Source organism: Kogia breviceps, chromosome 12 (genome assembly GCF_026419965.1).
Source record: "Kogia breviceps isolate mKogBre1 chromosome 12, mKogBre1 haplotype 1, whole genome shotgun sequence".
NCBI lineage: Eukaryota > Metazoa > Chordata > Mammalia > Artiodactyla > Physeteridae > Kogia > Kogia breviceps.
In genome coordinates this window covers 39805618-39819622 of record NC_081321.1, presented here as the reverse complement: position 1 = coordinate 39819622, position 14005 = coordinate 39805618, and the positions used below count along the sequence as shown (strand labels likewise).

Genomic DNA, 14005 nt, shown 5'->3' with positions numbered 1-14005 from the left:
TTGGGGAAAGAAAGAGTTATAAACACAAAAGATAATTATAAAACACATTAGTAATTAAGCAAAATGTCAGCAAGTCCAGAATGAACAGGAGTAAGGACTAGATATAAAATAAGAGAGAGAGAGTGCTCACCATGGGCAGAAGCTAGTCAGGAAGGCTTTCTGGTTGAGATGAATTTTGAGGTAAGTTTTTAGTTGAAGGGAGTATTAGGTGCACTCTATACCTGCATTGTCCATTGTCCATTGTCTATACCTGCAGCCACTACATATGTGGCTACTTAAATTTAAATTAATTAAAATTAAAAACATTTAAAATTCAGTTCTTCAGCTGCACTAGCCACATTTCAAGTGCCAATGGCTACATGTAGCTGGTGGCTACCATACTGGACATCACAGAGACATTTCACCATTGCATAAGGTTCTGTTGAACAGTGCAAACTATGTAGGCAGACTACAGCCTACTGGCTGCCTGTTTTAGTAAATAAAGGTTTATTAAAACATAGCCATGTCCTTTTGTGTATTGCCCATGGCTGCTTTCATGTAGCAGAGTTGCAGCAGCAGAGTTGCAACAGAGACCATGTGGCCCTCAAAGTCTAAAATATTTACTATCTGGCTCTTTAAGAAAAAGTTTGCTGACCCCTTCTCTGGACCACGAGTTTTTTGGTACGTGGGCCCCTTTCCTGCGTATTTTATATCCCTAGTGTGTAGCATGGTGATTGGAACATAGTAGGCACTCAACAAATGTTGAGGGAATGGTATAAGTTAATAATATACCAGAGATGGTAAGCACATTAACTTCACTCAAATAGAGATGCCATAGAGCTTAGGGCAGAGCTTACCTCCCTAGTAGACTTTGTTAATTACTAGGAAGCTATGATACATTTAAGAGAAGAAAGATGGTAAAGATTTGAAGAAAATGATTCTGGAGCTATATCTAGAATACAGCTAAATACCAGTAGGAAGTTTCTGTAATCTGCACTGTCACCTTTTCTTCAGTGACAAATCCATCAATCACCTGCTCTGTGGAAAACACTGCCCTTCCATCCTGTTGACCATGGTTATCACTTAAGGTGGCATGGAGGTGGGGTGAGACTGCATAGCTCTTTTACCTTCTACGTTATGCTTTTTACATTGCTGTAATTTTTATGTCAAATGTATTATTCTTATCAAAAAAAGAAAATCAATAAAGCTATTTCAGAAAAAAGGGATCAAGCTCTGGAAAGCTATTAAGACTTAATTGCTGACCTCAAGGAATGTAATACTGTAGTTCAGTACAGTTTGTATAGTAGAGGAAGTCCCCAAACTTCCTTCATCTTAAGAATCACATGAGATACCTGTTAATAATATGGTATTCCAGGGAGTTCCCTGGTGGCCTAATGGTTAGGATTCGGGCTTTCACTGCTATGGCCCGGGTTCAATCCCTGGTTGGGGAACTGAGATCCCACCAGCCAAGTGGTGTGGCCAAAAAAAAAAAGGGTGGGGGAGAATAATATGGTGTTCCAGTTATTGCTACACAGGAAAAAAAATCTTCAAAATTTAGTGGCTTGCAATAATGACAATACTTATTTTACTGTGAATCTCCAGTTTGGGCAGGGCTTGCCTCTGTTCCCCTCACCATCCCCAGTATCTCGGAACTGGGGGCCACAGTCATCTAAAGGCTTACTCACAAGTCAGGCAGTTGATGCTGGCAGTCGTCTGGGATCTCAGCTGCAGCCATGATCAGAACACCTACATATGGCTTTTCCATGTGTCTGCTTGGCTGGGTTCCAAGGGCAAGCATCCAGAGAGGGAGGGAAGGAGGGAAGAAAGAAGGAAGAGAGTCAGGGCCAGGGGTTGTGTAGCCTTTTATGACCTAGCCTCAGAAGTTATACAGTATCACTTTTTCCACATTCTCTTCATTAGCACCAAGTCACTAAAGCTGGCTCATATTCAGAGGGAGGGGAATTTGACTCTACCTTTTGGTAAGAGAAATTTCAGAGATTTGGGGGAACATGTTTTAAAACCATCCTAAATGGCTTCTCAGACTCCTCCCTTAAAGATTCTGATTCGATGTGTCTGGGATGGGACCCAGGAATTTGTGTTTTTAACAAGTATCCTAGTGATTTTTACCTTCAGGGAAGTTTAAGAAGCACTGGTAATGGAAGAGAGGGACTTATGAACTCAAAGCCGTGAACTTAAACGTAAAGCAGAACAAATAAGGTTTATTTGTTCAAGTAAAGGCTTTGAACATGAATAAAGGGAATAGGAAAGCAAGGAGTCAGTCGAGCATGGAGAAATACAGAAGGGAGAAGCGACTGGAATAGTTCAGTTAGGGCCAGATGCTGGAAGGCCTTGAGTGCCATGCTAAGTTTAGGATTTAGTTAGATAAACAACAGAAACAGTGGAAAGTTTTTATGATCAGGCTTGTACTTAGTGCCCCCCCCCCCTTTTTTTTTTCGGCTGTGGCGTGCAGGATCTTAGTTCCCTGACCAGGGATCAAACCAGTGTCCCCTGCAATGGAAGTGTGGAGTCTTAACCACTGAACTGCTAGGGAAGTCTGTATCAGGCTTGTATTTAGAAAGATGCTTCTGGAAACAATGTAAAAGGTATATTGGAAAGGTGACAGATTGATAGCATGGAGACAAATTCTGAAGCTCTCTGAGAACCCAAGTGAAATCTGTTGAGGGTGGGGGCAGGAGGAGTGGAAAGGAAGGGAAGGATTTGAGACAGTGTTGAGTTGTGATTAATGGGACTTGGAAACTCCCTGTTCTGCAGAGAAACTTCTCCACATTCTTACCCTTTTCACCCTCCCTAGCCCCACCTCTCTTACACTGAACTTGGCTTTCCCTCGCCAGGCATTCTGTTTCTGAGTAGCGCTTGCTCTTTCAACACATGCTTCCCAGAAATATTCTGGGGCCAGGAGTCAGGGGTGCTACATCTCCGCTACTGTTTCCCATCCATTGTTTGTTTTTTTTTTTTGCCTTGTTCTGAGGTTGTAAATCTGTGCTTTGAGCTCACATCTAATCATAGTATTCTTATGCTCCCCTTCAGGACAGTGGTGTGCCAGGCTCCTTGCCTTCATTGGGGACACTAGCTTCCAGCTTCATTTTCTCCTCAGTGTTTCTCAATGGGGGTGCTATTAGCATTTTGGATTAGGCAGATCTTCCTTGTGCAGGATGTTCATCTTCTTGCCTTCCTCCAAATGCTAGTAGTACCCCATGATATTGTGGCAACCAAAAAAAAGTAGGGGAGAGACCCCAATAAGATTCTCACACACTTCCAAATGTCCCGGCCAGTAGTGCCCCCAGTGTAGAATCACTGGCCCACATAAATGACCTGATACTTTGGACTCATCGTTTCTTATTTATTTATTGGCCACGCCACACGGCTCGCGGGGTCTTAGTTTCCTGACCAGGGACTGAACTCAGGCCCTGGCAGTAAAAGCACTGAGTCCTACTCACTGGCCCCCCAGGGAATTCCTATGGACGCGTCATTTCTTGATCTTCCCTACTTCTTCAGCCTGCACATTGTCTCCCATGCCACCGCATCTAGTCCCAACCTTTTTATCACCCAGAATCCATCTCTGAAATGTGCATCTGGAAAACCAACTCTCTGATTAGAGCCTCCTTTTCTACTTGTTCCACTTTCTTATTCCCACTGACCCTGCTCTTTGGCCAAACCGGGACACCCACGCCATGGATGTCAGCCCCCTTCCTGGCTTCACTTCCTTCCCTGCCTAACTCAGTCAGTCACCTCAGTGAAACTCTCACCCCTTCCTCAGTTCCCATCCCACTGTTTTATTCTGTCATTGTCCATTCCAGCCAATTCTCAAGATACAGGATTTGGGTCCTGTAGTAGCACTGATGAGAGGAAGGTGGAAAAAGCTGCTCATTTTAGGGGCTTCTTAATCTTGCAGAGAGAAGGTGCAAAGGGACCTTAAGAGGCCACCTTCTCATAGAATAGTAGGGTGACTGTCTTTTCTCCACAAAGGTTATAAAGGCAAATGGCAATTATGCAAAACTGTAAATCCTGAAGCCATTAATCAGAATCAATATGCCAGGTACTACACTAGACTCTTGATGGAAATCAGTACTATTTCTAATCCTAATAAAAACTATATGAGGGAGGGACTTCCCTGGTGGCCCAGTGGTTAAGACTCCGCACTTCCACCGCAGGAGCCTCGGGCTCAATCCCTGGTTGGGGAACTAAGATCCCACATGCTGCATGGTATGGCCAACAAAGGAAAACAAAACAAAACAAAAAAACTAAGTGAGGAAGGGACATTATCCCTGTTTTATAGTTGAGAACACTGAGGGGTAGAGAATAACCTGCCCAAGTTGATATTTTGATTTTGTTCTGTCTAGTATTTTTCTTCTGATGCATAGGTCCTACTATTGAACTGGTTTTGAAGGATGAATAGAATTTTATTTGGTAGGCCAGGATGACGGTGATGACATTGCAGAGGAAGGGGAGTGATAGGAGGTAAGACACAGAAATGGGACAGGACATGATGTGCACTTAAGACAGTGAAAACCAGAGAATCGGCCTGGATTCCTTCTCCAGGTTTCGTACTTGGCGGAGACGTATTGCCGACACTGCTTAAGGCTTTGAGGATTCACACACAGTAGGTTCCCAAAGCAGATTGCAGGACTGTTTTCCACAAAACATACATTAATTTTTACTTCTAACACAACTGACCTGATTTTCTCTTACTTTGAAACGATCTCTATTATGGGGTTTGGAATTAATAAATCCTATACAAGCCTAGTTAAGAGACTGTAGGAAACCTTGGGAGGTTTGTGACCAGAGACTAATATAAAAATGGTATTTGGAAAAAAAAAAAAAAAAAAGAAAAAAAAAAAGGTATTTGGAGGAAGCTTAATCTGGCTGCTGTTTGTAAGATTAGCTGGGCTTTACTTTCTAACTGTTGATAATGTTTTACATGGATATATACATAAGAGTGATTTTTCTAGCACCACAGCTTGTGTCTATGAGTGATTTATAACTCCAGACTTATTTCTTTTACTAAACCTCTATACTATATAAGGCATTAAATTTGAGTAAGGAGGATGCTCTTGAACAGTCAGTTTGAACAGCTAGCTTTGGTTTCCCTCACAAATGACTGCAGCATAGTATAATCCTTTGCTTGATTAAAGTTTGACTTTTTTGGTAGAATTCGATTTCTTTGCAGAAGGTTCCTCTTTGACTCATGTATTTTTGGAGTTGAAGGGAATCTAGCCCAGTGGTTTTCAAACTATCTTAATTGAGTTCTTCAGAGGAACCTCAGGGGCCAGTTCTGGGAAGACGGGAAGATCTAAAGGGCTGAGCCTGTGACCTCCCACCCCAGCGGTCCTGCTTTGATCCCTTTTATATGTGAGGTTCTAAGTTATCATTTGAAAAGAGGATTCTTCAACAAAAACGAACTACTGATCTGGCTAACCTTTGTCCCATTCCTCTGACAAATAAGGAACTTGTGGTCCAGCAATTATGACTAAAGATCACATCCCAAGTTAGTGGCAGAGCTTAATCCAGGACACTTAATGCCTCCACCACCGTGCCTGCCCTCCTATCACTGCTCCTCCCACTCTTGTTATAACTTTACCCATTCCACAGTCCCAAGAAAGAGCAGGGTTTATATTTAGTTTTCTGTGACCGTTCTTCGTTCATTAAGAAAAAATTTGACCCTCAGATCTCCCTGGTTAACTTCTTTGCTTCTCTGTAACATTTTGGTGGTGAAATTATTCCAGAAGAAAATACATTTCCTAAAACTTGGGAGTTTCTTTTTTCCTTTTTTGGCTCAGTGAGACCTTTGCTCTATTTGAAGGCATACAAGCAAGAATCATGGCTCAGGAACTCTGTTTTCTGGTCTTAGAAAAGGTTGAGACACTGTTAGTACTCCACAGATAATTTTAGCATCCTCCATCAGCTGCCTGCCTCACAGCTGAGCATTAAGGAGCAGTTGCAAGATTAAATTCTGTGTGTGAAGAGGAGACTGGAGGTATTTTTTTCCCTCAGATTTGGATCTTTAAAATGCCTTCACTTCTCCCCCTATCCAGTGACCTTCACATTTTTTGTCAGAATAATGCTAGTTGCTCCGAGCGTCTTTGAGGAAAGTCTAAGGCCTGGATCCTGATTTAACACTTAATTCCAAAGTATTGTACCTCAACGTCTCTTAGCATTCTGAGAGTCAAAATGTAAAAGTACCAAGGACCTAACTTGGAAGAAAGCAGTGGTGTGGAACCTTTCCACACCACTAGTAGTGGTGTGTACCTACTATTTAGCAAGTACTTCATTACAAATAAAGGGTGGTGATATTTGAGTGGGAGTTTCAAAAAATTCAAGACAACCATTGGTGTATACACCTGTATATTACAGATGCCTCAGTGCTAAAAGGGTAGGACTAAAGATGGAAACTATTTTGATCTTTCTTCAAATATACGTTTCTGTTAAGCCAGTAAAGGGAAGGGAAGCTCTGAGCTTATTTATCCAACTAATCACAGTGTAAATTGTTCTCCTTGCCTTGGAGAACAATTGGCTAAGAATAAAGCTGTCTGCTGATTGGCTCCAGCTTTCATATATTGTATTATTGCTGTAATATACTGTAGATGATTACCCAAGGGGTGTGGAAACATAAGTTCAAGGCCAGTTCTAAGTTCCTTTCTAGCTATAATCCACTGTGTTTCTGCATTTCCATTTTTAGGGACTCTTAGACAGATACAGTAGTACAAGTGGGGAAAAAATATATGTACAGGGCCATTCACCAAAGCACTATTTGTAATGATGGATAACTGGAAATAATCCAAATGCCCATTTAAAGGACTATGGGTTAATAAATTATATTTATAACGGAAGAGTATTGCCAGGGTTACCAAAGACTTCTGTGTTGCTAAATCAAGGAGATGTTTGTTAGCCTTTGTCTTAGATGACCCCTTGCCACTTCTTCCCACATTTTTTCTTGTCTTGGCTTCTCTGGGAGTCTCTTGGTTTTCCTGTTACCTCCATCTGTTCCGTCTCATTCTCTGTAATCGCCTTTTCTTCATATTCTGACTGCTAAATGTTAGAGCCTCCAGGGCTGAGTTCTGAGCTTTTTCTTGCACTACACACTCTTCGTAGATGATATCATATACTTTCACGGCTTTAGTATCATCTGTGGACAGACAAGTCCTAAATTTATATTGTTAGCTCAGATATCTCTTTCAAGCTCTAGACACATGTATCTAATCACTGCCACCACCAAGTGGATGGTTTAGTCAACACGGCTAACACTGAACTCTTCGTCTTCCCCATCCCCAACTTTGCTCCTCCTTCCATTGACTCATCTGCTGGAAACCTGGGAGTCATTCTTGACTTCGTCTTCCTCATTACCAATCCTGTTGATTCTGAAATATACCTCAAATCTATTCATTTTATCTCTAGTGCCACCATCTTGGACCAAGCCAGCATCTTCTCTCACTATTGCTACCTCCATTCTCAGCCTCCTCTAGTCCATTCTCCACACAGCATCCACTGCTCTTTTAAAAACATGGCTTGGGTCAGTAACCATTCATTGTACCTAAGATTACATTCAAAATCCTTAGCATAGCCTGCAAAGCCCTTGCCTCCCATCATCATCTCCTGACCTCTGCCTTTATCTCAAAGTGCTTCAGCAACATTGGAGTTCTTTGTATATCTTATACACATGAGACACTGTCTTGCCTTGGGGACTTTGTGTGTGCTCTTCTGTGCCTGGAATGCTTTCCTTGCTTTGTTTTGCTTCGCTGACTCCTTCTGAACAAACTTCAGGTCTCAGCCTAAAGGTCACTTCCTCAGCAAGGCTTTCCTTCACACACACACAAACACACACACACACACACGCACACACGCAGGCACGCACGCACATATACACACCCCACCCACCACCTTCTCAATTTGGTTCCTTTGTTAGGTCGTTTAATAATACTCTGTCCTTTTTCTTTGAAGGATTTACACTATATATGTGTTTGTATGTATGTGTATATGTATATATTTGTGTGTGTGCATCTGTGTGCATGTACGTGTTTAATATTTAAGCTGTAAGCTGCCTGAGAGCAGGAACTATGTCTCTTTTGGTTATTTCTTTCACTCCTTTTTCTCTAGTGCTTCCAACATATTTCTTTTTTTTTTTGGCCTCGTGGCATGGCTTGTGGGATCTTAGTTCCCCAACCAGAGATTGAACCCGGGCCCACTGGCAATGAAAGGGCCAAGTCCTAACCACTGGACCACCAGATAATTCCCTAGAACATATTTCTTGAGCAATATTTGTTATTTTTTTAAAATTTGGTATATTTTGGATGTTAATCTCTTATCGGATATATGATTTGCAAATATTTTCTGCCATTGCATGGGTTGCCTTTTCACTCTGTTGATGGTGTCCTTTGGTTCACAGATTTTGCTGAAATCCAAATTATCTATTTTTTCTTTTGTTGCCTGTGATTTTGGTGTCATTTCAAGAAATCATTGCCAAATTCAATATCATAAAGTTTTGCCCTTGTTTTCTTCTAAGAGTTTTATAGTTTTAACTTTTATACTTAGGTCTTTTTTTCGCATGTGGATATCTAGTTTTTCCAACATCATTTATTGAAAATACTGTCTTTTCCCCATTAGATGGTCTTCACATTCTTGTTGAAATCCTTTGACCATACATTTGAGGGTTTATTTCTGGGCTCTCTATTCTATTCCATTGATCTACATGTCTGTCTTTATGCCAGTGTCACACTGGGTTGTATTTTTTAAATTTTGGTAATATGTACATGACATATAATATACCATTTTAACCATTTTTAAGTATACATTTCAGTGGCATTAAGTACATTCACATTGTTGTGCAACCATTACCACCGTACTTTTGTTCTTTATATAGTTGCATAGTATTCCATTGCATGAATACATTATAATTTATTTACCAGTCCTCTGTTAATGGACATTCAGGTTGTTTTCAGTTATTTGCCATCACATTTAATGCTATGACAAAAAATCTAATGTAAAAGTCATTTTTGCTTGTGTGAGTATACCTATAAGATAAAATTGATGAATCGTAACATTTGTGCTTTTGTAATTTTGTAATTCTTGTAAATTGACAAAATGCCTTCCATAGAGGTTTTATTAATTTACCCTCAGTATGTTAGCTTTTTTTTTTTTTAATCTTTTTCTACTTGATGGATAAAAAATGTTCTTAGTGTTGTTTGAATTTTTATTTTGAGGCTGAACATTCTTATTTTTTGTTTAAGAGTCATTTGATATTTTCTGTGAACTGTATGTTTATGGTCATGCCCATTTTTCTATTAAGTTGTTTATCAGTTTCTTATTGATTTGTAAGAGTTCTTTGTATTTTAGGGAAATCAGCCTTTTGTGTGTAATGTAAGTTTCAAATATCTTTCTAGCTTGTCATTTGATTTATAGCAGTTCTAATCCCATTTTCTTCCATAACCTGTGGTCAATGAAATCCCAGAAAATTTTGGAAGTCCTTTCACACTACCCTATAAGAAAGTTCTGCTCAGTTTCAGAGTATTACCCAGCCTGGTGAATGAGACACTGATATCTGATTACTGTTAAAATTTAAACAATAATAAGACTGGAAGAGACCTTAGAATTCCTCTCAAATACACTTAATTTCATCAGTGAGGCCCAAGTAAATGAAGTGATATAACCCAGGTTACATAGCAGGTAAGCAGTGGTGCCAGATCTAGGACTTTCCTCTGGCTTCCATTTTGGATGAGGTTGTTCTATTTAACACACACAATAAGGAATTTCTGAGCTTGTGAAGGTATTTGTGAGTTGAACGTTGGTTTTGGTAGAGGAATGGGCCCTTTCCCATACTGCTCTTTACCTTTTTGTCTCATCTCCTTTTCCTTGCCCAAATGCCTTGTTAATTCTGAAATTCTACCTTAAGGCAGGAACAAATGGCCCATTGAATGTGCCCTTTTCTAGGGTTGGGTTGGTGAGTTCTAGGCATGCAGGCCCAAGGAAGGCACACGGTGGGGATTCTCCACGTGACGGTGCTGGCTTCAGTGCTTGACTCAGAGGCTCTGAGGAAGCCAGGTTAAGATGGTTCTTAGTGGTTTGGAGATTTGCTGTAACCTGGACCTCCCAAGCCTTCTTTGTCTTCAAATGGAGAAAACCTGATCCCCCCGTGAAAAGCCCTGGGCCTTCAGTTGTTTCTCAGGGATCTTCTGAGCAAGTAATAAAAATTATAAAATAAAATGATGAAAGTAATAATAAAATTAAAATAATAAAATTATATAAGCCTTTTTATCAACTCTAAGATGCCACTGACTGTAGGCTGGCCATTATTTTATGCATCACTAAGGAAAAAATACTGCTAATTAAAAGGACCAACGCTTGTTTAGCATAGAAACTTTTCTCACGTATCACTCTTATGCATAAGTTGTAAAAAGTAAAACAGTTTTTCTTTAAATGGCAAATCATAGTGTAATCTCTCTAAAGACATTTAAGTGGCATTTAAAACATGTATAGTATCATCAGATACATTTAACTGAGCAAAAGCAACAGTACCAACAGCATAGACTAAGTTCACACACATAGAGGCAGTGTGACTACCTCTTGATCATTTGGCCGACAGGAATTGTAAGATTTCAGAGTCATGAATGAGGGGGAAATGTGCAACCTAGGATTAATGCAATGCTATATCCTTTGACTAATTCCAGAGCATTTTTATGCACGTGATCTTGTTTAATCTTCCAGCTTTATAGTACATCATTTTCTAGATAAGGAAACCGAGGCTGAGAGAGGTTGACTTTCCCGAGATCACAGTGAATAAGTGATGAAACTGGGACTTTAAAACTCTAGGCTTGGAACTTCCCTGGTGGTCCAGTGGTTAAGACTCTGTGCTGCCAATGCAGGGGGCCTGGGTTCGATCCCTGGTCAGGGAACTAGATCCCACATGCCACAACTAAAGATTTGGCAGGCCCCAACCAAGACCCAGTGCAGCCAAATAAATAAATAAATAAAATAAATAAATAAATAAATAAATATTAAAAAACAGAAGAAAGCCCCAGGCTTTCTGTTCTATACTTTTTTTTTTTTTTTTTTTAAACCAGCATTTGACCTCATTGTCTTGGATCTTTGTCTTAGAGTGGATGACTGCAACAGTGCAGGAAGTGAGGGCTGCTCTGATTCTCTGCTTCTTCTGATAGAGTTGATTAAAGATAATCCCTGGCAGAGATAGGTGTGCAGAAGTGGTTTTCTTGAAAGTTTGGAAGAGTAAAAATATAAGTTTAATTTGAGGACATTCTCTTTTTTCCCCCTCTTCTCTGAAGGTACCAGAAAGCAGCTGAAGAAGCAAACATGGAAAAGAGGAGAAGTGTAAGTATTCGGAAGCCCCGGGACACGTGGAACTTCGCAGGCAGAGCCCACGTGGCTCAGCCACCTGCAGCCTCTGCAGGGCGTGGGCTCTGAGTCAGCTGAGCCGGGCATTTGTGCCAGCTGGTCTGACTGGTGAATCATTTGCTCAGAACTTGGCTCAGGTGCAGAGAATCTTATTTATTCCCTGAGGTTCTCCTTTTGAGCCACTTTTTTCTTTCCTGAGTTAAGGATAGAAAGCCAAATACTTTGCTTGTGGTTATAAAATGACTTACTGCTTCTGCTCAAATTAGGCTACAGGGCTTCCCAGGCTGTTTCCTTTTTTCCAAATCAAACAACCAGAATGTTTCTCTGCATTTAAATGGTAGCAGCTGTGCAGCTGTTGTCATTCCCCCTGGGTTCTTTGTTTAAATCAAACCTCTTGACCCAGTCTAGTTAGCAAGTTTCTTAGCTGCAGGATCCACCTAGGGTGAAAACCTCAGAACCAGCTCTGAGCTCATACCCATTTGTACTCTCCCGCTGGCTAACTTCCAGCTGGACTGGATAGTGTTTTTCTTTTGAGATCTTACTTGATTTAATGGTATGAGGAAAAAAAACCTCACATATTTGGGCAAGAATTCTTTAATTTGGCTGGCATTACAAAAACATCCTCCTGGCAGCTTTCAGTACCTAACCTATTTAAATTAGAACATAACATGCCCCTGTCACTTTGTTTTCTCTAAGGAGGCAATGCTGACGGGTCTTTGACTTAATTTTCCTGTAATTCGAGAATGGATCCCCTGTGGTGCACTGTAAGAAAACTTACCATCATTTCACTCAACTGCTGTTTTCTTTTCTTTCCTCCTTCTCTCTCTTGCTTGTTATTTTTCCCCTTTCTCTTTTCTTCCTTCTTTTTTTCCTTTCACTTATTCAATTAGCAAGTATTCATAGAGCACCCACTATATGCCAAGCACTGCTTTAGGCACTAATACAGACTACATCTCTGCCACCATGGAGTTTATATTCTGGTGGGAGAGGCAGACAATAAAGATGTGTCAGGTATGAAACAACATGAAGCAGGTAAGAAGGATGAGTATAGTGGTCAAAGAGAGATTTGAGCAGAGATCTGAAGACATGAGCTAGGGAGAAAAATAATCCAGGCAGAAGATAAGAGCACATGCAAATGCCTCAAGGCAAGAACATTCTAAGTGTATTTGAGGAATAGGGAGAGAAATGTCATGTAGGGCCATTGTGAGGGCCTGGACCTTAACTCTGATCGAATGGGGGCCTTTGGAGGGTTTGTGTGCAAAGGAGTAATGTGATCTGACTAAAATTTTTAAAAGAGGAGGAAGAGACTAGAGGAACAATGGCAGAAGCATGAAGACAAATTACGAGACAATTGCAGTGATTTAGGCAAAAGATGATAATGGATCAGACTGGAATAGTAGCTGTATAGGTGATAAGAAGTGGCAGGATTTATAGTGAAGGTAGAGAAAAAGAATGGCAACAATGCTTTTGGCCCAAACACCAGGAAAAATGCCATTGAGATGGGGAAGATGGCAGTAAAAGCAGGTTTAGGGAAGGGGAAATATTTATTAGAAGCTCAGTTTTTGGACATGTTAAATGTAAAATTCTTTATTAAGACATCCAAGTGGAGAGGTCAAATAGGAACCTGGATGTACAAATCTGGAATTGGAAGAGATCCAGGCTGGAGATGAAATGTGTGTCTATCAAAGTATCAGTGGTTTGTAAAGACAAGAGATGCGTGAGATCACCTGGGGAGTGAGTACAGCTGGAAAAGAGGTCTGAGTACTGAGCTCAGGGGCACCTTGTTGCTTAAAGGTTGGAGATAGAAGGAGGAACCAGCAAAGGAGACTGAGAGGAAGCAGCTGGTGAGATAGCAGTGGAAATAAGAGAACGGAGTGCCAGATGTTCAGTGAAGAAAGTGTTTCTAAAAGACATGTTATCAACAGAGTCAAACACACAGATAGGCTGAGAACTGACCATCAGATTTGGCAATATGAAGGTAATTGGTCACTTTGTGCTATTTGAGAGTGATGGGATAAAGGCCTGATTGGACTAGGTCCAAGACAGTAGGATGACAAAAGTTGATACCACAAGTATGGATGAACATTTATGGAGCATCTTTTATGTGCCAGGTGCTGAAGGCACAAAGAGGAATAAGATGTGGTCCCTGCCTTCAAGGAACTGCTTAGAGTTTGGAAAGTAGAATTTATAATCCCAGTGTTATAAGTACCATATTAAGAAAGATTCAAGGTGCTGGGGAAGAATTTAGGAGGGACTCATAACCTGGACTATGACATGTCAAGGAAGACTTCCCAGAAGAAGTAGTGCCTGACTGAGCCTGAAGGATGACTGGGAATTAGCTAAGCAAAGGTGGCAAAGGAGTAGCAGAGGAAGCAGCATGTGCACAGCATGGAGGCATAAGAGAACAGGCACATTGGACAGTTGAAAAGATAATTGTCCCATTCACCAAGATGGATAATTCAGGAAAAGAAACAGATTAAAGAGTGAGGAGTGAACAGAGGAGAGGCGAGACTTCAGCTTTAGACAAGGATGAATTTAAAATGTCTATAGGATTTCTACGTAGAACTGAGAGGTAAGGAGAGATATCTGGCTCGAGTTAATAGGGCATGAATCATCAACAGACAGCTGGTGGGTGAAACCAGAAGGAGGACATCATCTATAGAAA

The 14005-nt window shown here is 40.7% G+C and overlaps 1 protein-coding gene and 1 non-coding gene across 3 annotated transcripts in view; both read left to right on the top strand.

Annotated features, from left to right (window-relative positions):
• Positions 1 to 14005, top strand: part of LIMA1 (LIM domain and actin binding 1) — an 84678-nt gene that overhangs the window by 30436 nt on the left and 40237 nt on the right. For both annotated transcript variants that reach the window (XM_059082769.2, XM_067009266.1), the window contains exon 3: positions 11271 to 11316. In XM_059082769.2, the coding sequence (XP_058938752.1) occupies positions 11271 to 11316 (46 nt within the window). The remainder of the gene's footprint in view (positions 1 to 11270; positions 11317 to 14005) is intronic.
• Positions 10811 to 10883, top strand: TRNAG-GCC (transfer RNA glycine (anticodon GCC)). The gene has a single exon. It is a non-coding gene; the product is annotated as a tRNA-Gly (tRNA).